The 24,649-nt window shown below is 46.4% G+C and overlaps 1 protein-coding gene across 2 annotated transcripts in view; it reads left to right on the top strand.

Moving 5' to 3' along the window:
• ep300a (EP300 lysine acetyltransferase a) overlaps positions 1 to 24,649 on the top strand; it is a 30,716-nt gene continuing 6,067 nt past the window's right edge. The window contains exons 1-29 of one of the 2 annotated variants that reach the window (XM_079757337.1): positions 1 to 457; positions 2,072 to 2,745; positions 4,529 to 4,708; positions 5,687 to 6,026; positions 6,443 to 6,556; positions 7,387 to 7,623; positions 9,300 to 9,405; positions 9,909 to 10,034; positions 10,785 to 10,902; positions 11,294 to 11,435; positions 12,360 to 12,434; positions 12,873 to 12,970; positions 13,315 to 13,512; positions 13,735 to 14,208; positions 14,792 to 15,197; positions 15,702 to 15,820; positions 16,156 to 16,219; positions 17,083 to 17,258; positions 18,163 to 18,251; positions 19,487 to 19,567; positions 19,899 to 19,955; positions 20,107 to 20,184; positions 20,390 to 20,457; positions 20,797 to 20,947; positions 22,378 to 22,524; positions 23,016 to 23,129; positions 23,528 to 23,693; positions 24,070 to 24,237; positions 24,599 to 24,649. The exon at positions 24,599 to 24,649 is cut by the window's right edge and continues 111 nt beyond it. In XM_079757337.1, coding sequence (XP_079613463.1) covers positions 364 to 457; positions 2,072 to 2,745; positions 4,529 to 4,708; positions 5,687 to 6,026; positions 6,443 to 6,556; positions 7,387 to 7,623; positions 9,300 to 9,405; positions 9,909 to 10,034; positions 10,785 to 10,902; positions 11,294 to 11,435; positions 12,360 to 12,434; positions 12,873 to 12,970; positions 13,315 to 13,512; positions 13,735 to 14,208; positions 14,792 to 15,197; positions 15,702 to 15,820; positions 16,156 to 16,219; positions 17,083 to 17,258; positions 18,163 to 18,251; positions 19,487 to 19,567; positions 19,899 to 19,955; positions 20,107 to 20,184; positions 20,390 to 20,457; positions 20,797 to 20,947; positions 22,378 to 22,524; positions 23,016 to 23,129; positions 23,528 to 23,693; positions 24,070 to 24,237; positions 24,599 to 24,649 — 4,911 coding nt within the window. In that variant the 5' untranslated portion in view covers positions 1 to 363. Of the gene's footprint in view, positions 458 to 2,071; positions 2,746 to 4,528; positions 4,709 to 5,686; positions 6,027 to 6,442; positions 6,563 to 7,386; positions 7,624 to 9,299; positions 9,406 to 9,908; positions 10,035 to 10,784; positions 10,903 to 11,293; positions 11,436 to 12,359; positions 12,435 to 12,872; positions 12,971 to 13,314; positions 13,513 to 13,734; positions 14,209 to 14,791; positions 15,198 to 15,701; positions 15,821 to 16,155; positions 16,220 to 17,082; positions 17,259 to 18,162; positions 18,252 to 19,486; positions 19,568 to 19,898; positions 19,956 to 20,106; positions 20,185 to 20,389; positions 20,458 to 20,796; positions 20,948 to 22,377; positions 22,525 to 23,015; positions 23,130 to 23,527; positions 23,694 to 24,069; positions 24,238 to 24,598 lie in introns of both variants that reach the window. The other variant, XM_079757336.1, reaches the window with a different exon arrangement.

Genomic DNA, 24,649 nt, shown 5'->3' with positions numbered 1-24,649 from the left:
TGCAATCATGGGAGAGACACGTTGGGACAGTTTATTTACATTCGAAGGGCCTGTATAAGTTTAGAGGGAAGCCGCTACGTGTGTCTCCCTCTTACTTTCACCGACCCCCTCCTCCTCAGCTCGCAGAAATTTATAAAGAACAAAAAATCCGACCAGGGAGGGAGGGGGGTTGATACGCTCAGGCTGAAATCGAGAGGCGAACCTAGGAAAGGGGAGTAATTTGTACACGGGACTTTCCCCCCCTTAGTCCCCCCAAAAGGAGGGGGAAAAGTCGCAATTGTGGAAACGAAAAGGAGCTACGATCTAAAGACGTGAAAACGTCTGCAATTGTGGATACTTTATATATTTTTATTTCGAAAAAATATGGCCGAGAACGTTCTGGACTCTGGCCCGCCTTCAGCCAAGAGGCCTAAACTCTCCTCTCCGGCACTTTCTGCCTCCGCCAGCGATGGAAACGGTAAATATTTTTAATACATTATTTGTGTGTCCGTTGTTACACTGTTTAATATTTCCAACGACCACTGACTACTTGGAAATCTGAGGGATGGATTACTACTCGGTGTTTTGTCGTAGCTGGGTAACGTTAGCATGTAGCGTACGTGTGTCGGACGTGAAGAGATCCGATGCTAGCCAGTCATTTCAGCAGCGCTAGCTAGCGCTGCTAGCTAGGCGCTAGTTGGATACGAATGAGGGCTTGGATTGACGGTCCCATGTCTAATGGCTAGTTTAGCCAGGTTGCTAATTAGCCAAACAACCAGCTAACTTGTAAAGTTTTGAAATTGTGCTCGCGTAAATATTTACTAATAGCAGCTGGATGAAATGTATGATGACGGTCAACAGCGAAATCAAGTCATATTGACGCATTAAGTTCACAGCGAATTATTTTCGCCTTGTTAAAAGTCGGACCCTTTAACAACAAACGTCGGTATGAGCTAAACCCGAGGTAGCCAACTCCGCTAACATTTCGGATGGGCTAAATTTAGGCCCATTGGTCGGAATGATTGTTATGCTCAAATTGCCATTGTTAGTTTTTTTCTGTAGATGGCGTGCAGTAGTACACGAAGTAGTGGGCTGTTAACAGAACTAGGCAGCAGGGACAGCGCCATGTCTTGTCAATCCCAATAAGTAGGAAACCGCCAGTCAATATCGGTCCGTCCAAATATGAAATTGTTCCCTTGATTTTACCACTTATGGATTTACCCAGCTGCGCCTGGCGAAGTTCTTAGTTATAAACTGAGCCGTTAAACGTCTTTGAAGACAAGATTGTCCAGTCTTTCCGTGATATTTTACTCGTTGACCACTAAGTGAAGTTAATTACATGTGTTGATTTAGATTTGCAATAAGCCTACGTTGGCATTTGGACTCATGAAACGACTCCTAAATTGCTGTCATTAATTTATGTCTTTAATGTGATTCGTCACAGTCACGCCCCTTATGGGTTTTCTCTTCTAGCAATGAAATGTAGGCAGCCTGTGAAAGCATGATGGCAGTGATGATTTGTATTGAGCCTTTTCTTTGTTTTAATGATATTGTCAGCATGAAGTGCTCAGATTTTCAAGCAAAAGAATGGTAAGGGATTCATTCATTGACAAGGAGAACCGAAATTACCGCTAATTTAAACTCCTGATTTTAAGGAATTCAGGCAATGTGCTGTGCAGTATCAAATGGTGATATTGTCAATTGAAACGAAGACATTAACTGTTGATTGGCAAAGAACATTTGAGGAAATTAAGTTGCACAGCATCTGGACATAACTAGAATATTATCAGTGTTAATATGTTATTGAATGGCATATGCAGCATATTGTATGAACACACTATGTCAAGTGTATCTGCGTAAAAGGGCTTTTCAGATTGTTCTGGCTGTAGCTCAGTATGTGTCAGTATGTGTGGTCACATTAAAACTTGCTTTAGGTAGCTTCCAAAATTCTATACAAAACGTTATTCTCTTGACGGGGCAACAACATTTGGTCATATTCCTGTTTAATTAACAATAACATTACACTCTTAATTGGCAGGTAACCTGTATATATTACCTTCCCTCCATCTTCGCACTATTCATCTTCCTCCAGATTTTGCCTCGCTGTTTGACCTGGAGCATGACCTACCGGACGAGCTCATCAGTTCCTCGGAGCTGGGGCTGGTCAACGGCGGGGACATCAACCAGTTGCATCCCAGTATGGGAGGAGGCCCCGGGGGTCTCGGTCCCGGGGTTGGAGGGATGGGCCTTGGATTGGGCCCTGGTGGAGGGGGTCCTGGCCCCGGCGGAGGGGGCCAGGACGCGGTGGCCAAACACAAGCAGCTGTCGGAGCTGCTGCGCTCCGGGGCCCCGCCGGCTTCCACCCAACAGGGGCACCCTGGTGCCATGGGCAACCCAGGAGGGCCCACCTCCATGGGGCAACACTTGGGCAACATGAAGGCGTCGGCGTGCCAGGGGCCTCAGCAGCACCTGTCCTCCCAGCAGCAGGCCAGCATGATGCAGCAGCAGCAGCAACAGAACTCTGTAGCTGGGATGGTGGGCAGCATGAGCAGGGCCATGATGGGAGCCCAGCAGAAGGGCAACAATGGACCCCAGCAGCAGCCTGGGATGATGGGGGGTCAGGTGATGAACGGCTCCCCCAGGATGGGCTTTGGGAACCAGGGCATGGGTGGCGGAGGCAACCTGCTGGCAGAGACGTTGCAGCAGCAGCAGGTAGCCGGGCCGCAGGCTGGGATGAGAGGTCAGCAGCCTGGAGCCCTCAATAAGGTAAAGAAAATAATGGCTCATGTTAAAACCAAACACAGTTAGTAGTTTGTTTCTTTAGTCATTCACCAAAAAAGTCGTAATCGAAGACTCTTAATGTGCTTGTGTTTGTGTACTACAGTGATCATAGATCATCAGTGATCTACAGTCATCATCACACTTTTGAATTGGCCCGTATTTCTTCATTACCTATTTATTTTTTATAGAAAATGCGTGGCTCAAACATTCAGGAGGACCCTATTCTCTATTTAGTTCATTCAAATTTGGGCTGATCATTGGTTAACTGGACGAATAGATGGAGCCACCAATCAAAAGCACTATACAGTTTTAGCGGATAAGAACGATAATGCTAAAGGAGGTTACTAGCAAAGACATGAAGAGCGGGAGAGAGAGGGGGAATACATCAAATTATGAAAGTGTTCTCCCCCTCCCCCTTGGTGCTTTGGGAGAGAAGGAAGAGGCATGTCGCCGTGTCATGTTTGTGGTAGTTGGAGTAAGTAATCTTCACAATAGCGAGCATAAGGATGCTCCTCGTTGACAAGACTGCTCCTGCAGAATGCCGTGTACACTTTGCCGTCTTTGTCACTGCAGCACGTTAACGTCACCATTACATCCCCAAAAACAGCTGAAGCCGGATTATTAACTTGTCTACGATTAAAGCTGTTCTTAATAACTTAATTGAAGTAAAGGCTTTATTGGCCCAACGTGGGTGGTTTTAATTGCAGTGCAAGTGGTCTAGGGACGGAGGGGTGGTGCCGGGTGCGTGTACCCCGACAGTGGGGTTTAAAAACAGCCATGACTTAATGCTTCGGGGGTCCCTGGAGGTGGGCAGTATTCTGCACGCTTTGATGTTAGCATAATGCTACCCACGGGTCCTGCTCCACGGAGGGAACCATGCGATGAGATGCATGTGTGATATGTAAATCTTTCTTGTATGTTGTCGTGGCATGTTGTTATGGGGGAGGTGCTGCTTAAAGTTGTTTGTGTGGAGTGTTGAGAACAGATTGAGTTCAATGCAGAACATGCTTGGTGACAATCGTCCTCCTTTTTATATTGCATACATTTCTGTTCACTGAATCAAGAAGGTTCAGTTTATAATTGGTAATAATCACTAATCATGCACATTAGGGGATTATTACTTATTTTGTCCCACAACATTAACCATTAAGTATTTTGGTCGCTGTTTGCAGCACCATCTTGGATTGATTCAACAGATATTGTGGTACCAAGTCTTTGACCAAAAAAAAACTTCTGAAGATTTGGGGTACAAATATTTTCCTTCAGTTTCGGGTATTGCTGAATGACATTTGCGATCACTTAATTGTAATGAGACGCACAAACGGAGGAGAAGAATACGTCAAGCAGGCAGCCTCTGCAGTGATTGCAGTGCTGAGCACAGCCTCACACTTGTTGAAAAGGAAATCAGCAAAAGTGTTTGTGTGTGGAAATATGAAATGCCTGAATCGCCAACTTTCTCTATTAATTGGACTTTTTTCTTTCGTTGGTTCAATTGTCAATGGTTTACAAGTTTTATGATTAATACAGGATAATATAATCATAGTCACACAGCCTATGTTCCTAAGTGTTGTTCTGTGTGTATGCAGAGCTGGCTTTGCGTTTATGCACTGTTATTGGATTCTGAATTGAGTCGTTGAAGTTTGCTAGTATTGAAACAGACTGCTAACATTCTCTATTGACATCGTACATTGACCAGTGCTCCAAGGTACTTAATGCTGCTTCTCCCCACTTCTCTGGCCCCTCTCTGTTCTATTCTCCCCACTCCCAGATGGGTATGATGGGGAACCCGGGAGGCCCATACGGAAGTCCGTATGCAGGCCAAGGGACCCAGGGTCTGGGAGGCGTCGGGCTGGGACCTCAGCTTCATAACAAAGGGCCCATGTCCAACCACTTGGCCCAGTTCAACATGGACAAGAAGAACCAGCCCATGCAGGGCATGGCTGCCATGGTAAGCAACAAGAACCTCACTGTGTCCTCTTTAATTGAAGTCTTTCACTGTGGAGGAAGTGGGGTAGTGTAGTGGCTAGGTGTAGTGATTTGAATCGTGTTTGATCTAAAATGTCAGAATCATACATTTTCATCCCGAAATGACCCGTATCCTGGTAAGCCCCATCCTCCATATCACCATATCACTATAGTTTAAACAAAAAAAAAATATATATTTTTAAGCACAAACATATCAACCAGTTTGTGTTTCATCAAGTTATATTATCAAATTTGCATCGGTTTGCACTGGTTTTATTGATTTGGAGATTTTGCCTAAACTTACCTCTACTAAAACCTCTCTATCTTTGCTCTACTTCACTTTATTGGCATTAAATATTGACCCAGGTACTCATCAGATGTCGCTATGGCCCCTAAGTAATATAGGGCTACAATCTGATAATGCACAAGGTGGTATTTAATTTAAAACATGACATTTATTTCTGGCGTAAATAACATCTTCCACTTATGCCGTGTTCTAGCTTTATTCACTCTAACCAAGTATAATCCACGTTTATAATTTTCCTTGCACAACAATTTCAGGTGGTATCTTTATTTTGGCACCAACATTACATATGGTAGCCCGTTTTTTTGATATACTCTATTTACTTAAGGTATGCTATAATCTGAGAAAAACTCAGGGGTCAAGCAAGATGGCTGAACCCATCTTCCTTATAAATGAATTCTCTATTCATTGTAAGTTGTTTTGAAAACTGGGAAGCACATTGAGTCAGAAAAGGGTAGTAGTATTTCAGGTTCTGTGTAAAAACGGTCTTCATATCGTCTTACTTCTTGACCCTTTCTGTTCCTCACTTCTTCACATCCTTCCTCTCAACTCCTTATGCCCGGTGTCCTTACCGTCTCACATTTCCACACTCTATGACAACCATTTCCTAACCCTATACCTGTACCCTACTCCCTTCTCCAACCCCACCATCCCCAGGCCTCCCAGCAGTCACAAGCAGGTGTGGCTGGCCCCCCTGGCCCCGCTGTGGGTGGGGCTCCAGGGTTGGTTCCCAACGTCCAGGGCGGTCTTGTGGGGCAAGGCGCCCAGCAGGTGTCGGCTGCGGCCGCGGCGGCAGTGGCCGGAGCGCCTCCTACGGCCGACCCGGAGAAACGCAAGCTGATCCAGCAGCAGCTGGTGCTCCTGCTCCACGCCCACAAGTGCCAGCGGCGAGAGCAGGCGAACGGCGAGGTGCGGCAGTGCAACCTTCCCCACTGCCGCACCATGAAGAACGTGCTGAACCACATGACCCACTGCCAGGCCGGCAAGAACTGCCAGGGTGGGTAGACGTGTGTGTGTGTGTGTGTGTGTGTGTGTGTGTGTGTGTGTGTGTGTGTGTGAGTGTGAGCTTCTGATGCCTACTACGACACCATCCCACCTGTGAATGAGATACCATGCTTTGAGAAGAACTCGTTTTTGTAGCATACTTACTGCAGCCATCACTTCTGGTAAAATGAATCTGCGTAATAATCATACATTTATGCAGCGCTCAGTTATTAGAAAAGTACCTTATTTAAGGTTCTACGTCTCCAAAGCTCACTGTAACAACCTCCGCAACAAAATGGAACGGATTTCAGAGAGAAAGAACCTTTAGACACTCCCCAAATATTTCGGACGGAAACCGCGCTGTGGGTTAAAAATCGTTCTGACGCCATTTTGCATTCTGCGGGACTGAACGGTGTGTTTCTGTTTCAGTGGCCCACTGCGCATCGTCACGGCAGATCATCTCTCACTGGAAGAACTGCACGCGGCACGACTGCCCCGTCTGCCTGCCCCTGAAGAACGCAGGGGACAAGAGGAACCCCCAGTGTGAGTGTCGGTATCTGACCATAACGTCGTTACTACGCTGTACCACACATTGTGTCCGACTCCCACTGTGCTGACGTGAACCCAACACCCTCTTTGTCCGTGATGGGAGTGGGGTCCGAGTAGAACTGCCTCCACCACCTTCACCTTTTTACAGTTTTTAATGCCATATAGGTTATTCCCTCAGCATAATGGTGCTAAGGGCTTGAAGGGCTCTACCGCTGCAGGATATGTATTCATTATGTTTCTTAACTTATTATTCTTCATTATAGGGGCTTCCCACTGTAGTGCTTAGCTGTGGTGTGTGTTTAAAGGAACTCTCATAATTATATTCTAAGAGGAATGTTTTCTACCTAACCCTAAATGGAGGTAAACAAAAGAGGTAAAAGAAAGGGGAGAAAGCTATTGTACTTTTTCCTGAAACCTAATCACTGGTTTAGGGACTGCTACTTGTTTCAGTGGTTAGTCTAGAGTTTCTCAACTTTTTCATTCCGTGATCCATCAGCAGGGGTACTTATGGCCCAATATGACTTATTGTTATTATTATTAGATTGTCATCAAAGGGAGATTATTATCATGTATCTATCCATGTTTTTCATCAATACAATATTCCCCTTTGAAGTCTTCAAACATTATAATGATCAAATGTAACAGCCAACAAGATCATTTACTTGGCTTTTTGTTAATGTGATGTACCTAAAATAAATGGCCATAAGTCACTCAGAATGAGGAGCTTGCTAAAAACTTAGCTCTAAATAGTCAATGGTATCCGGAAGCAGTGTTGGACCAGTGCATCCCAATAAATGGACCTCTGCCTCTCTCCGCCCCTTCAGCGCTCCTGGGCGGTGCGGGTCCAGGTCTCGGGAGTTCGCTTGGATCGGTCCCTGGTGGACCCCCGAGCACCCCCAACCTGAACCCTCCCAGCCAGATCGACCCCAGCTCCATAGAGCGGGCCTACGCAGCGCTGGGACTCACCTACCAGGGGAACCAGATCCAGGGGCCCACGCCACAGGCCAATATGCCCAGCCAGGCCATGCAAGGCCAGCCAGGGATGAGGTCACTAAACCTGGGTGAGTTGGACCGATCAGTTGGACAGGTGAATCAAGGAGTCCTCCTGGAATGTTTTCTTCTTCTGTCGTGTTTGCAGCTGTATGACATCTGGGCTTGTCATCCTAGTGTCTACTGGTCAACGTCTTGGTGCATATTATTTCATAGTTTATTGTTTAGCATCTCGCCTAACTTTGTATCCATGGATTCAGCACTTTTTGACATACTTTAAAAATCTTAAATTATAACAAGGTGTTTTATATTTTGCAATACAGGATACATGAGAAGAAATGAAAAGTCATACAGATTATTGGAATAAAGAATGTAAATTGACCCCTTAAAATGCATTAAAAGTCTTAAATATATATTATTTGTGACTTTTGGGAGAGGAAAAATAATTAACCTCAAACCAATAAATTTCAAACATTTGTGAATAGATATTTATTTGCCACCCGTGGCGTGCATGTGCTGTGTTGACCATACTATACTTATGCTAATGCTCCATGATAGAAAATAAATTAGAAAAGTATAATGAAATAAGAATAAACAAAAACGTATTGGCACTAAATGGCTTCCATAGTGAAGAATGCTAAATGTAGGATAATTAGGAACCAACAGGAACAATTTAAAATTAAAAAAGAATGCAAAGAGACACCGGACTCTTGAACATTGTTCATAAATTCCCTTAGTGCTTTTGCTTTGTGTTGCTACTTTTCGCTTTGATTCTATCATTGTTATTTAAAGGCGCAATGTGTAACATTGAGCCCCTCCGAGTTAGTAGGCGGGAGACTTTAAGAATTAAAGAAATGTAACATTGTTCCGTCTGCTAACTGGCTGTGCACCTGTGTGACGATCTAGAGCAGCTTGGCTGGCTGGGTGCCCTGAGTTGGAGGGGCTTGGTCGATAGTTAGATTCTCATAAACTAAATCAGAGGTTCAGGCTGGCCAGCTCTTTTTATTTGTAATCGGTCAAAGGATGTGCATTTATTTATACAATTATTGAAATCATTATTGAATTGCATTGACTACATGCAATCAAACTATGCTATGGGTAACATCATAATCCAACATTAACATACTTAACCTAGGTGAATGAAAACCTAGCATCAGAAATGCTGTGGCACTTCCAGACACAACAATGTCGCCCTATTATTATTCATCGTAACATGATAAATTACTAAAAAAATGACCAAAAAACATTACTACAAACACAATAACTTACATTACTATGCTCCTTTGCTATCCTAAAGGGGAGCGATTTCACAAGTTCTAATGAGGTGTTGTCTAGATGGTATGATAATAATACAAAAAAGACCATAGACTATAAAATGCTTACCATTTTCCACTGATAACCACCCAATGTTAACCGCCCCATGTTAGTACAGACTATGGAGTCCTACTAATATTTTCAGTAGTTTCAATAATTACTGAAGCAAAACAAACTTCTTTCTTCCTGGACCGGAAGCCGGTGCTTCTGTGGAGTGTTTTTAGTGTTCTCTGTTCTGTGGTCAGCCCAGCCCTAGCTCTGGTTACATGGGAACGCTGCCTGTCGTCAAAGCGTGGATTGAACAAGACATCGCTCATTAGTTGTTATCTGTAGCCTTTTGGTGGATGTTGCGCGTGTATGTACATGCTCTTGTTGCAATGTAAACCAAGGCTGTTGTTGCAAGTCATCACGGTGTTTCTTCTGTATTTTTTAGGTGCGAACGCTATGGGAGTGAACGGAGGCGTGGGGCTTCCCTCTGATAACCAACAGGCAAGCCTGCTCCAGGACACCATGATGCACCTCAATGTGAACAGCCAGGGGTGAGTGATAAGCCTGCATAAACACACGCACACGCCAATCACACCCCATCTCACTCTGAGGTGCCGTAGTACTAGGGTGTATGCAATACGGTAGCCAAATTTACAGGGTTACATGGACTACAGACTGCACCATACAGGTAACGGGGCCTCTATTGCTACAAATATAAAATGGTCAATGGATGGCGTTAATATAGCACTGTCAAACCGCCAAAGAAGCCTAAAATATCTAGATTCAATGAATGCCTTGCATTCAGCCCGTACACCAATGTTTGATTCATGCAGTTTGTTGAAAGCCATGTAGGTTTCTTGCCAATGGACACTTGGACATTTTGCCAAGGGTAGCTCAGAATCTAACTGGCAAACCTCAAACAATTCATAACATAGTATGCTCCATTACTACTGTCGAACCACATTTTATCTTCTACATGTATACACACATTCTGGTTACATTCAATCTTTAGATCTTCTTCCTAATCTTTCCCCTTCATCACCCTTCACTACAGGCTGATGAATGACACGGGAGGCGTGGGTTCGATGCCCACAGCCCAACCGCCCTCGGCCCTTGGCATGAGGAAGAACTGGCACGAGGACATCACGCAGGACCTGCGCAACCACTTGGTGCACAAACTGTAGGTGTCTGATGACATGTTGCACGATGAACGCGTTGTATTGTTCTTTAGTTCTTTAGTCACCTCGGATCCAGCCGTCCTGCTTTGTCGTATACGTAGCAGAACTCCTGGGGGGGAGACGGCACAGAGCCTGGGCCGCACGCCAAAAACTGAAGGCGGAGTCACACCTTGTTTCCGGTTTTGTGACGGACCCATTCCAAACTGATTTGCATGAGTAGATGAAGCAGTCAAAAGGGGATTTTAATAAGCGTATTTCTAAAGTGGCTGCTAGGCACGGTGCACAGTTCACTACTGCTGGCCGCGTTTGGTATTTGCCAAATACGCACTTCTAGATCCCTGCTTCCAGCAACATTGGTTAGACAGTAAGAGAAACTCCCCGTTCAACCAGATTTTTCAACCAGTTTCCGATCTTAAATCTGATTTATGATCTTATCCTTGCTCCTCTTTTTCTGAGCTTCCTTTCTGACTCTTCCTCTCTCTTTGCTGCCCATCCTTTCTCCAGTTCTAACCAAACCCGGTACCTATTACACCCGCCATCCCCCGCTTTCCATTCCACTTGAAAGGAGAGGAACTAGCTTTTCCTTTCCTTTCTCCTCACCTCCTCCTCCTCATTTAACCTCCCTCTTCCTCTTACTTTCTCCGTCTTTCTTGACTTTCATCACTCTCGCATCAGATCTCTCTTTCTCTCTCCCTCTCTCTTTCCTACTCATACTCTGTTAACCTCTCTCTCTCCCTTCCTCCACCCTGCAGGGTGCAGGCCATCTTCCCCACCCCGGACCCAGCGGCGTTGAAGGACCGGCGGATGGAGAACCTGGTGGCCTACGCCAGGAAGGTGGAGGGAGACATGTACGACTCGGCAAACAGCAGAGTGAGTCCTCTCCCTTTGTTTCTCCCACTCGCTTTCTTTTCAAAACAAGCTTTATTGGCTGATCAAAATATGAATGTACATTGCCATAGCTAAGAATAGTTGTTGTTTATTACCAAATTGACCCTTAGGGGATTATTAAAGAATTGACTTGCTTATGAAAAAGGTAAAAAAATCAAAAATTATAAAAAGTAAAATGGAAAAAACTGTTTTGAAAAAAGTAATACGTAATATAAATATAGCAAAAGTAATTTGATAAAATTCTAAAAAAGGCACAATAACAATATTCCGAGTTAAAGGAGATTTATTAATACAAAATGAGATACAGATGAGGATGCCCTCTCCCTTTCACTTCTCAATATCTGTTGTCCCATTGACTCCTTCTCCCCCACAGGCGGAGTACTACCACCTGTTAGCGGAGAAGATCTACAAGATCCAGAAGGAGCTGGAGGAGAAGAGGCGGACCCGGCTACAGAAGCAGGGCCTGGGTCTGGGGCCTCCTGGCTTGGGCCAGCCCCCCACCGGAATGGCTCCCAGTGAGTGGTGACCTGTGCTCTAGGCCTGATGCTGTTTCTTTTAAAATGGGAGCCTCATAGATTAATGTGGATCACCAGTAGTTTCCATTGGAAGAATTCTGATCTGTGTAACGAATGCTACCTTAAAGTGGAGTGCGCAAGTAGGTTGTCGATTTTTAAAAGTCAAGTATTTGTTTGAGAGAAACGTGAAGTGTGCTCTAGGAAAAACCTCACTCCCAATGTCTTAAATTTTAAGTTAGCTCTGTTTTGGGTTGAGAGTTCTAGGAAGGAGGGGGGGGGGCATCTTTGTGCATCTTTGTATCTTGTATCTTTGTATCACAAATAAAGTATCACAGCATCTTTGTGATACTTTTAAAGTACCGTCTCTGTGTATGCAATGAGCGATGTATATTAGATGCGCCACACACCATGGTGTTATACTACAATAATTACACTTTCAGAAACTAACATCAACATCGACCGCTGGCCAGATGGAGCTCCGCGTCCACACACACCTCGCTACCGGTGTTCCTTAGTCGGAAGATCAAAAAGTATACTAACAGGGTCTCCGACGTCATTAAAAGCACACTAAATGCTTTTGGAGCACAGTGCAGCGTTTACATACTGGTTGGCAGAGATTGGCAAAAACAAAGATCTTTACTCATGTTTTTACTAAATGATAGCCTTATTTCAGTAACATGATAAAATGGCATAGAGTAGACTAGTACTAGTAACGTCACATAAGACATACTGCCACGTTTAAAACGACAACCGAAACGTTTTGGGTTCCCTTTAAGAATGACCCCACGGCACACCCGAGAGGCTCCAGGCTTTCACATGCTATTTCCGTAGCCCCGTTCTCCATCTTTTATTAACTGCTGTTAATCTCTAGGTGTGAGTGCACTGACCATAGCCCTTCCTGTCCACCCCTTGTGTCCTCCACAGATGGTCCCCTCCCGGACCCATCGATGGTACGACCCGTAGGATCTAACCAGATGGCCAATAGGATGCAGGGCCCAGGTAGGCAATGCTGATTAATGATTAATTCCCAAGGCAAAAACATTTATAGTCCACGTGCTGTCGGTAGTCCAAGTTACCGTGGCAACATGCCGCAGCAGTGTCTGCTAATAAGAAACAGGCTTGGCACAAATTCCTGTCATTAAAGGCTTGCACGCCAACGAATGGTGACACACTTGGACTAAAAACTGTTTTTTGAGAGATTTAAAGCTACATCCTAAAGTTAAACAGCAATGTCCATTATCAAACCAGATATTTTCCCGTTACAGATTGGCAAGACGTTACTTTTGAAGTAATTTCTAATCCAAGTTTATAAAGTAATCAGAAGATTTTTTTCAGGCATTTCAGTCATTTACACGTTAATGGGTTTTGGGACATAAATGAGAATGTTTTCTGCTGTTCCACTGTAACCATGTGGTTGTGATTGGGTCGTCTGTGTAGGTATGAACCAGTTCAATCAGATGGGAATGCAGGGACTGGGCCAGCGCTCCACGCCCCCTCTCTCCATGGGCCCGTCCGGCCAGGTCAGCCCGCGACAGGTACATCTCATCTAGTACTGTCCGTTACAGAACCAGTACCAAGGTTTGGTGCGTGAACCCTTCTATTGGGATAGTGGTCCCTCTGAGAGGCCTGAACATCATGTTTCAGATCAGAGGGGAGCTGGTTGAGTCATTTAGCTGGGGACTGTTGGTCGTTCATGCTGTTGAAATGTTCTTTCTTAAATATTAAGTTATATTTTAATATTTTTCAATGCTACGAAATTAGTAGCTATAAAGAGTAATATTGACCAGTAGAGTACTGTTGGGTCATTTCTTGGACAAATCAGAATGGGTCTCATTGTACTGGAGATGCTAAGACTCAACTCTTGTTCCGACTCGTTCAGATGGGGATGGTGGGATCCAGGATGGACCAGCCCAATGTCAACCAGCTGCAGAACCAGTACCTGTCCCAGGGCCAGTTCCCCGGCCCAGGGCCTGGCGTGGGCTGCGGGCAGCCGGGCATGTCCCAGCCTGGCATGGCCCAGCCTGGCATGAACCAGCCTGGCCTGCCACAGCCTGGCCCCCAGGGAGGCATGGCCCAGGTACTGTCACGCTGTCTTCTATTCCACTCAACAGGCTTCAATGGCATGGGAAACACGCGTTTACTTTGCCAAAGCACAATCTATATATATTATGCAAATGATAATTCTTAATTAGTCAATAGGTTGATACTATTGCTACATTTGCGAGCCTGTATCCAGTCAGTAAAAGGTAAACCAATGTTCATCATCATCCTCTGTCTCCTCCCCCTCTGCTATCTCCAGACACAGATGGGCACCCCTCCCTCTCTCCCCGTGGCGAGTCCTCTGGCCCAGCCCGGCTCGGCGGGCGGCCCCAGCGGGGTTCCCTCCGTGGGGCCCATGGGTCCCCAGAGCGTTGGCAGCGTGGGCCCCAATAACACGCTCAGCGGGCCCCCGTCCAACAGCCAACAACCCCCCAACTCCCTCCCTCACCTGGGCGCCATGCGCGGCAGCTCGCCGTCGCCCGCCCGCAGCCGCACCCCCACCCCCCACAAGACTCCCCCCAGGCTAGCCGGCTCGCTGACCCCCCAGCCGCACACCCCTAACGCTCCCCAGCTGCCGCCCCCTCCGTCCCTCCAGCAGACCCAGCACGGCCAGGGCCCGGGCTCCAATAAGCCCCTCCAGCCGCACTCTGTGCCGGCGGGCTCCAGCACGCCCTCCCACTCTGGACTGACCTCCAGCATGACGCCGCACAGCGCTCAGCTTCCGCGCACGCCGGTGAGTACCGGCAGCTCTGGTGGAGTGCACCTCCCATGCTGGGACGCCTATTAGCGTGAACTACTAAATCATGTTCTAAAGATTCTCAAGATTGGTCGGTTGATATGGCACTGAAATAAAAAGGGAAAACCGCCCGCCCGAACACGACTCGATTTGGATAGCAGCAAACACAACCGTGCAAGCTCGGGCAAACGGCTGTCACGGTCTGATGCAGAAATAGGTGGAGCTGGGTTGGGTGTAGTCCCACAAATCAGATTTAAGATTAATATCTAAACTCTGCAGACTCCCTCACCCTCCAGCAGTTCTGCTATGACATAGCAGGGCTGCTTTCTCCGAGATTAGGTTGGGGGAGTCCTCACGGGGGTCTGCCGAGTACCGTTGAAGCACTGGTAGCCGCACTGCTAGCCACTCACACTTATTAGCGCATGCTTGACGAGGTCTACAGAACCCTTGTCGTTCCGTCGTCAGCCTCTCACACGTCCTCTCCGAAGCCCTGGCTCTCCTTTCTATATAAAGCAATGGCTGTATTTACAACTTGTTGCGCGAGGCTCTTCTGACCCCTCTCGTGTTCGTCTGTGTGTAGCTGTCGCAGAAGGGCTCGTTCCATGCGGACGGCCAGGCGCTGACCCCGGCGTCGGTCAGCAGTGTGGACAACTCGTCGCAGCAGGCCCAGTCGGACGCCTCGTCAGGCCAGCCGGAGCCCAAGATGGAGGTCAAGCAGCAACCGGACGACGACGAGGACAGCGGCGAGTGCTCCAAGGGCGGCAAGATGGGCGGCGTGAAGGCGGAGGAGAAGCCCCTGGTGAAGCTGGAGGTCAAGAAGGAGGAGTGCTCGGGGGAGGGCGGCAAGGGCGTTCCCATGGATACGTCGTCGGCGCCGGCGTCGTCGTCCTCCTCGTCGACCAACGTGAAAACGGAGATGAAGATGGAGGTGAAAAAGGAGCCGAAGGAGGAGGAGGAGTCGCCGGAGGCTGCCAACAAGAAGAAGAGTGAGTATCACCATCGTAGCAAGAAAGAGACCCGTTTTAATTGATGCATTTGCAAGCAACAAAAGTGTTTTTTTAAAACAGTGTGTGCCTCGATGAGTGGGTTGCAGAGGACCTTGAAGCGGTTTCCAAGGGCCAACATACAAAATATTAAAAATGAATAATTATATCTATCCATTTTTACCAATTTTTGCAACTGCACAAACCCCCACTGTCGTCCTGGCAAGGGTATGGCTGGCCAGATGGGGGGTTTGTGTGGCTGCGTGTTTCTCTCTGTCAGTGTGAGAAAGCCATGGCAGGCCCAATGGCAGAGCATTTGGAACAATGGAGATGAATAAATCATGTTTATACTTCAAACCTTTTAGTGTCCGACCGTTCGTTAAGGTCCAGGTCCGGCCCTTTTAACATAGTTATGTTGCAACAACAAACGTCTCACATCTAAAGGTCGTCCCCCACTCGCCTAACCATGTCCGTCCTCCTTCCTTTCTGCCGCCGCTCTCCATCCAGTCTTCAAACCAGAGGAGCTCCGCCAGGCGCTGATGCCCACGCTGGAGTCTCTGTACCGGCAGGACCCAGAGTCCCTGCCCTTCAGGATGCCAGTGGACCCCCAGCTGCTCTGCATACCGGTACGTACCTCACAGACAGAGCGTGGACGTCGCCTCTGCCACAAGATTCAGCTAGGGAGATCCCGGAAAATGTGTTGAATAAACCGAAAAAAGCTGAGAATGTACAAACTTTTATTTTATTCGATTTTTTTATCCTATCAATCCACTAGTTAAATTACTTTCTGGCTTCCTTTTTCCGAAAATCAAATATTATAATAAATGTTTTATCAATTTTGGTGGTTTGCTTGTTGGCCAGTTAATTTCTACTTGAGAGTTGTGTAGTCTCATTGAGACCTTGTTGGACGAGGCTGTGGGTTTCCACTGATCTTGATGTTACTGCTCGTCTCATCCTGCAGGACTACTTTGACATCGTGAAGACCCCCATGGACTTGTCGACAATCAAGCGGAAATTGGACACAGGTCAGTACCACTTGGTGCTTGCCAAAGCATGGGAACAAAATGGCTGCGTGGTCAAAGGCAAATTGTTCCCACATCAGACAATTGGTTGTCTTGCTTAATGTCGGTATCAAAGGGAAAGCTGCGGCCAATGATTAATTTGATTCACAATAAGTCATTACTATCTTTGTCATTATTTTTGTCTATATTTAATAAATAATATGGCAAATTCTTAAATTAGCCTGCGTTGTCTGAATATCTTGTTAATTGTGTGGCATGTGTTTGGACAGGGTAGTCTCATGAAGTGATTATTTGATCTAAAAGTACTAGGATCCCTAGTGGCTACAATTTAACTTTAAATATCCTTGGGCAAGTTGCCCTAATCTAGCCTGACAACCCCAGACCAATTTGTAAATGCTTAACAGTCTGGAACCTCTCAGTTCACTTTACGATGTCCAATTATTATTAACGAGTGTGAGCAAAATGCCCCTGGACGCAATTGGATACAACCAATCAGACCGACTGAACAGGTGCCACATCCGAGGCAGCCATCTTGGTTATTTATGAAAATACCTTAATGTCGCTCCCGTTGGGCACCACCATTGGGCACTCCCATTGGGCACTCCCATTGGGTACAGTCATCGTATCAAACCCGCGCCATATTAGATAAACGGTTGTGATTGGCCGACCGGTGCCAGGTCTGCTGGTTATCTGGCTAGACGGGAGAGGGGCAAGACACTTATGCCAGATCAAAGAAAACATGACCTCGCAGAGTTGTCTGGTATCTTGGCTAGCACTTACCTTCTCCTGGATGGCCTACATCAGGATGCACTGCTAGTCGGTTCAGAATAAAAGCATCTGATGGTCCCTGACCTCTGGTTCCCCAGGACAATACCAGGAGCCCTGGCAGTACGTGGACGACATCTGGCTGATGTTCAACAACGCCTGGCTGTACAACCGCAAGACGTCGCGCGTCTACAAGTACTGCTCCAAGCTGGCGGAGGTGTTCGAGGCGGAGATCGACCCCGTCATGCAGGGCCTGGGCTACTGCTGCGGCCGGAAGGTGAGCTGGAGGGAGTGGAGGTGGAGGTGGGAGATGGAGTGAGTCAGGGGGATGGTGAGCTGGAGGAGGTGGAGGGAGTGGAGGTGGGTGATGGTGTGAGTCAGGGGGACGGTGAGCTGGAGGGAGTGGAGGTGGAGGGAGTGGAGGTGGAGGTGGGAGATGGAGTGAGTGGAGGTGGAGGTAGGAGATGGAGTGAGTGAGTCAGGATGGAGGGAGAGAGGGAGGCAGGGGAGCTGGACGGAGTGGAGGTGGGAGACGGAGTGAGTCAGAGGGATGGATGGAAAGAGGGAGACAGGATGAATGGAGGAAGAAGATGGGAAGGAGGTGAACTGGGAGAAGGAGAGAGTTGGTTGGGTGGATGGATGGAGGGAGGGGGGGATGGGCGGAGAAGGAGAGGTACTTTGATGGGGAGGCAGAGAGCCAGATGAAGGGTAAAAGGGAGGCGAGGGAGGGATGCAGGGGGGTGGAGAGGAATGCAATCTATAGTTTCATGAACAGACGTAAAAAAAAAAAATTGAGAAGCTACTTTGTGTTGCAATATTTATACTCTTCCTCTGTGTTAATGGTTTATCACAGTGACCCCCATGATACTTGGGCTGGCGTTACCGTGCCCACCAGATAAAGTTGATTTAATTGGCTGTTAACTGCATTGTGTTAGGCTTGTTGGGTACAGACTTGGCAGCGTTTGTTACAAATCAACCATTCACGTGCTGTTTAAAATAGCCAGACCAGGCCCAACACTTCAAAAGCCCTCCAAAGGACTACAGAACGAACAGCGGCCAACACAACGGCACGTCGAACCCCCCTAATCCCAGTTCCACAAAACTGTGTCGAGGGTGGTCATTATCGTGTTGAGTTGTGTTTTGTTTCCCCTCACATTTCTTTCCCTCTTCCTGTTCCCCAGCTGGAGTTCTCACCTCAGACTCTGTGTTGCTATGGGAAGCAGCTGTGTACCATTCCCCGTGACGCGGCCTACTTCAGCTACCAGAACAGGTATGAGGGGAGGCAGGGCACTCGTCATAGACTGATGGACGGTTGGCTGGGTGGATATTAAGGGGTATCGACATCTGGTCGCCTTTTTAAAGTTTAAGTGAGGCCACTCACGGGTGAATGGTTGGATGAATGGATGAACCAAGGAACGATCAATAGATGGGCACAGCTGACAGTGAAGAAATCAATATTAAGTTTAGCCAAACCTCTGCTACTTGAGTGTGAGCGATAGGCACAATCTTTATTTAATTGTATTTCATAGTTTGGTTCGTTGGTTTTATGTCCATGTTCAACCACCTGTGTTCGATCAATGTGGACTATGTGTATACTTTCCTGCCTAATGCACTGCCATTTTAACTGGTCCTTTTTCTCATTTGAGCTTAAACAAAGATATTTATCGGAACTAATAAAACATTAATTATGTAACACAAGTTGCTCCGCCCATTGGGTGTATCGAATTATGAATGCTACACAATCACAAAGAAAGGTGAAACACTTTTACGTAAAAAGATTCACATTACAGTCTTCCTCAAAATGTTTTGCTCAGCTTGTGATTTGCTGCAATTTCGCTAGCGACACATGCACTCATGGCCTCAGATGGCCCCAGTGCAACAGGCAAAGGACCAGCTTTAAGATGAACTGCTTGTATGAATTCAAATTCATACAATGTTGTGTTTTCCATTTCTCATATGTGTCCAGCATCTGCATTTTGTCCCCCCCCTTTTGCTCCCCTTCCTCCGACCCCCTCCCCTCCATTTTAAGCTGCTATGTTTCCTGTGGCGGGGCTCTTGCTCATCCTGTCGTTGTCCAGATCTCTAACCAGTGCTTTGCTTCGGCATTCTGCTCTATGTTGTTTTCAATGTTCGTCCTGTCCTGTCTGTGCTCCCCATTCCCCCTGTCCGGTGTCTCTCTCCAATGCCATATATAAACATATATGCATTGGCTTGTTTTCACCTCGACCAATCATGTCTCTTCCCCCCATCCCCCCATCACAAACATCACTGTTCTGCTACTCCCCCCCCCCCCGTGCCTTTTTTTAATCCCAAACCATGATTGGCCGTCTCGATGATGACCTCCCTGCTGTCCTGCGCTCCTACTTCCTGCCTGCCCTGCTTGTCCTGCCCCCTGCCTTGCCCATGTCGTGTCCTGATTGGTGGCTGCCCCTCCTGTGCGCTGTCTGTGATTGGCTGTGCGGAAAACGGGTGTAGTTCACCAAAATTTGGGCTTATCGCTAACAGGTACCACTTCTGTGAGAAGTGTTTCAACGAGATCCAGGGAGAGATGGTTTCCCTGGGCGACGACCCCACGCAGCCTCAGACGTGAGTGGACCTTTTAAAAGTTTCAATGGCACAACATGGTCAACACTGTAAAAATGTGAAAGTAATTTAGTATCCTTTTATTTTTTTTAGCACTGATTTGATCAACTTACGATCACACATTAATGAAGTTGACTGTTGGCCCAATACTGGGAATAGGTTTAGTTATTTGGATGCTGTGGTTTACATGCTGATCATTTCTTAAGAATTGTTGATTCAGGGAGACGTTTTTATGTATACATTTTCTCCTTGCGTTAACCATTAAACTACCTTTTGAGGCACTATGGTTTACAATATTACTTTTCTGACACACATTCTTATTCCCTCTTTGCAGATCGATTAACAAAGATCAGTTTGAGAAGAAGAAAAATGACACACTGGACCCCGAACAGTAAGTCATGATGGTGCCGTGTTCGTAGTCTGTATCATCTGTTTCAAATATAAGCGACTCATGGAGGCTACGACATTAGCTTCCATTTTCTTCCTTTGTTTACCATTGGTGTTGTTTTTAATGGAGTCTGTATTATCTTTCCTTCCTCTAGGTTTGTGAAATGTTCAGACTGTGGACGTAGAATGCATCAGATCTGTGTCTTGCACCACGACACGATCTGGCCACTAGGGTGAGTGTCTGATCGGCCGAGGGGTATGTTGGGGGGGGGGTGAGAACATTTGGAGTCGATGCAGTATCTATGGATACAGCGTTTGCCTCTGGCTAAGTTTCTCCGCTGAAGGTTTATGTTTTTGTATTGAAAAAGGAATCCATCCGAGTGCCACATTGATCTGACTCTCTTTGACCTCCCGTTTCCCTGCGCTCTGCTTCTGTAGTTTTGTATGTGACGGCTGCTTGAAGAAGACGAACAAGACGAGGAAGGAGAACAAGTATGCAGCCAAACGTAAGTTGACCTCTCTTCAGTGGTTACTTTTGGGGATGCCACGACTCCAAGAAACGCAACGGCCTTCGATTTTAAGGTTAACTATGTGCATTGGTTGGTGGGAATCGCTGATTCAACAATTCTTTTTCCAACCCTTTTTTTTAGATTCACCTGCGTAGTGGTTTGCTTTATGTCTACATTCAATATATTTCAGAGTCTTAAATCACAGCGTTTGAATGCTATCAGCACTAGGTATTCACTCAGGGAGCTGTTTTGAAAAGCTGTTTATTTTTTAACCTCTGCATTGCGCTATCGACCAACAAACAAAGTGTTAACCTGTGCTCTGTGTGGGCGCTGCAGGGTTGCCCCCCACCAAGCTGGGCTCCTTCCTGGAGATGCGGGTGAACGACTACCTGAAGAGGCAGAGCCACCCGGAGGCAGGGGAGGTCGCCATCCGTGTGGTCCACGTCTCGGACAAGGTCGTGGAAGTCAAGCCCGGCATGAAGTCCAGGTATGGGAACACACCCACCCCGGGTCTGACAGGGAGAGGACCGCAGCACGGGGGGGGACTCAGCCATTGGGGTTCTTCATCCAATAAAGAGAGTTCCAAGTCTCAAGTCCGAGTCTTTAGGGGTTTAAGAAGTTTTTATTTCTATCCGTGGTAAGTAGGAAGTTTCTCAAATCAGTATGCTGTAGCTAGTAGTAGGGCTGCAACAACAAATCGATATAATCAATAAAAATCGATTTCTAAAAACAAATTTGCTCATCGATTCGTAGATTCGCACAATTAATACGTGACTCGTAGGCGCAGCACTGTTTACAGCCAGCAGCCGACAGTTTGGTTCATGGTTTATGCACGCCCACAGCGAGCTTTAGTGTGAGCGACCACAGCTTGTATTTTGGTCATATCTTAACACTGGACTAGGCTTATATAAAAGTGTTGTACCTTCACTGTCTTTGGGTTAAAAAAACTCCTTCAACTCAGTATCCGTCTAGTCCAACCGAAAACTCTTGTCAGCTGCTGCTGCTGCAGACGGTGTGCAGACGGGATCGGAGTCAGCACCGCGTGCATCAAGAGTCATTCAAAGCAGCGGTAGTAATCACACAACCGGACGATGTAGAAAGTCCCGTCAGTTAAAAATAGTAATACAGTTTTTAAATCTGTTAAAATCGGCAGGATATAGAGCTAGTTAGCTTAAAAAAAGTCGCAAACAGTGTCAAATGTGATGTGTTCAGGTCGGCTCAGTAATATGATTGATGTGTTCAAATGCAACACTTTGAGATTTTTGCGAAAACGTGTTTTCCCAGCAATATAAAATAGATAGTAAAGATGGAATTATGACCTGTTTAACGTCCTATCTTGAACTATGATCATCTTATCAGCAATTAAAGCAATAATACAAGTTATATTTCAAGGAGTCTCGAAAATGGTATCAATATCAATAAAAATTAACGATCTCCTGTCATCTGAGAGAAATTAAGATGATATAAGTTATTTTTAACCGTTAGTATTTACCGGTTAATGATCTTATCAGTTGTCCGGTTAACCATGGACATCCCTTATATACTGTATATATATATATATATAAATGTATATCATACATTGTATGTTTTTTTTGTTTTATCCCAGTTATGTTTTTTTATTTTTTTTATCATTTAATATTACTTTTAATAGTTCCGGGACGTTGGATTAATAGCCTGGTGTTTTTACACTTCAGTCTGCACTGTGAATTTGAAATAATGTTCAGTTTTTGATTAAAGATGCAGCAATTACAAATGTTTATTTTTTTTATCCGGTTCATCGATTAATCGATTATTTAAATAATCATTAGTTGCAGCCCTAGCTAGTAGTAATTCACTAGTAGCAGAGCAAATTATATTATAATCTTGAGGAAAAGGGAAAAGCTTTGGATCATTGCAGTAACACGTGGTCTCCTTCAGGTTTGTGGACAACGGGGAGATGTCGGAGTCGTTCCCCTACAGGACCAAAGCCCTGTTTGCCTTCGAGGACGTGGACGGGGCCGAGGTCTGCTTCTTCGGCATGCACGTCCAGGAGTACGGCTCGGACTGCCCCCCTCCCAACCAGAGGTGGGCCTTTAAACACGCTGCCAGGGGCCCCATGGACCACTAGAAATAAGGCCTTTTCTTTTGTATAAATGATTCCCGAATTTTGCTTCCTTTTGTTTAAAGAGCGATGATGATGATGTAATGGAAAACAGAACAATGCAATAGAATAAAAAAGGTATATTGCACCCTCTTAGTAATTGACAAGGTGTAATTGAACTGCTACTACTGTAGTTTGAAGGACTTTGTAGTTATCGCGTTCAGATTTCCAAGAGGTGTTAGCAACGGGCGCTCACCAAAGTGACACCATAACTAACTTTGGAATAACTCCAAATCACATGGGGACATTCAGTCCCCGAGTGACGCGCCACCACGAATCGCTGGAACAAGCGGTGACTGTCGGATAGGAAGACCTTTTTGAGACCGCTTGTCGTTGATGTGTTAAAGATGTGTCTGACAGTGTTTTGCTTTGTTTTTTGTTTGTTAACGCGTGTTTGGGTTGTGTTCCTCTCAAGGCGGGTGTACATTTCCTATCTGGACAGTGTCCACTTCTTCCGACCCCGTGCTCTCAGAACCGGTGTGTACCACGAGATTCTGATCGGCTACCTGGAGTATGTCAAGAAGCTAGGGTGAGTAGATCTCCTCTATCCTCTTTTAACAAGCTCAACTTTGAATCAGTATTGATTCGCATGACAGATGCTGTAAATACTTTATCATTAGTAAATCAATGTACAACAATTTCGTCAGGATATTTTTTAGCCTCTATGTAGTGTTGATATCGGTATCCAAACTGCATATCAGTTGCAAGGTATCAAGCATCATATTCGATCGTTAGTGTAAGGACGCGCCGTTCATTCACCAAATTCACAACGGACCTATAACAAATGCTGTAATCGGATCCGAAACCAGCGTGGGCCTCCAATGTCCGTCCCGTCTCCCACAACTTGCGCTCCTATGTGGACGGCTGTTGCTGCCGCTCTCCCCCCCCCCCCCCACCACACTGACCCCAACCTGCTGTCCTGCTCAGCTACACCACGGGCCACATCTGGGCCTGTCCGCCCAGCGAGGGGGACGACTACATCTTCCACTGCCACCCCATGGACCAGAAGATCCCCAAGCCCAAGAGGCTGCAGGAGTGGTACAAGAAGATGCTGGACAAGGCTGTGGCCGAGAGAATCGTCCACGACTACAAGGTACCACCGTCTGTTCAGACACGCCCCACCTGGGGTGGGGAACGCGTACTTGAGACCCGACCGGATGAATGCTCAAGTTCACCCGCGTGGTCCAGTTTCAAACCGTGTCCGTTATACGTCACCAGATACAGACGTCGTTAGCTTCAGTGGTGGACATTCAAAGCGGCTTTTTATACCTACAGTGGATGAACTCCTCACTGCACCACATCATTTTTAGATCATCACATTAGTTCAACATTATTCCCATTTTTCCCCATGCATCTAAAAAGCTAAACTGGCTAACCCTCTCTCACTCACTCCCTGATTCATTCGTCACCACATCCGTCCCAGCCTGTCCTTAATGCTCCTCCCCCCGTTCCTCCTCCTCCTCCTCTAGGATGTTTTCAAACAGGCCCAGGACGACCGGCTGACCAGCGCCAAGGAGCTGCCCTACTTCGAGGGGGACTTCTGGCCCAACGTGCTGGAGGAGAGCATCAAGGAGCTGGAGCAGGAGGAGGAGGAGCGCAAGAGGGAGGAGAACAGCACCTGCAACGAGAGCATAGACGTGAGGATCAGACCTGCTGGCCTTTTAAGGCCAGGAGCCGGAAATAAAAAGCATTTCCGGCTCCTGGTAATCAGAATCCAATTCATTGTACTAATGAAATGCATAGGACTGCAGTCAAATGGATCAGAAATCCCCTGTTTTTATAAGGAAATGGATTCAATTTTAGAGATTATATTTGAGTATTGTGTTGTACAGCAAATGTAGTGGATAAAATGGAACGCATTGTGTTGAAGTCCACAGTCCACCTGAGCATTAAGGAGATGTATCTAGAGTGACTCACTGGGTCCCTTCGGCTAAAACAATACTAGCTCTATGCATAGCTTGACCGTCCCTCGTCATCTCCCCCCCACCCCCCCTCCAGGCCTCTAAAGGAGACAGTAAAAACGCTAAGAAGAAGAACAACAAGAAGACA

Source organism: Pollachius pollachius (assembly GCF_949987615.1).
Source record: "Pollachius pollachius genome assembly, chromosome: 19".
Taxonomy (NCBI): domain Eukaryota; kingdom Metazoa; phylum Chordata; class Actinopteri; order Gadiformes; family Gadidae; genus Pollachius; species Pollachius pollachius.
The sequence above is the reverse complement of the archived record's forward strand: the minus strand, read 5'-3'. Positions and strand labels throughout refer to the sequence as shown.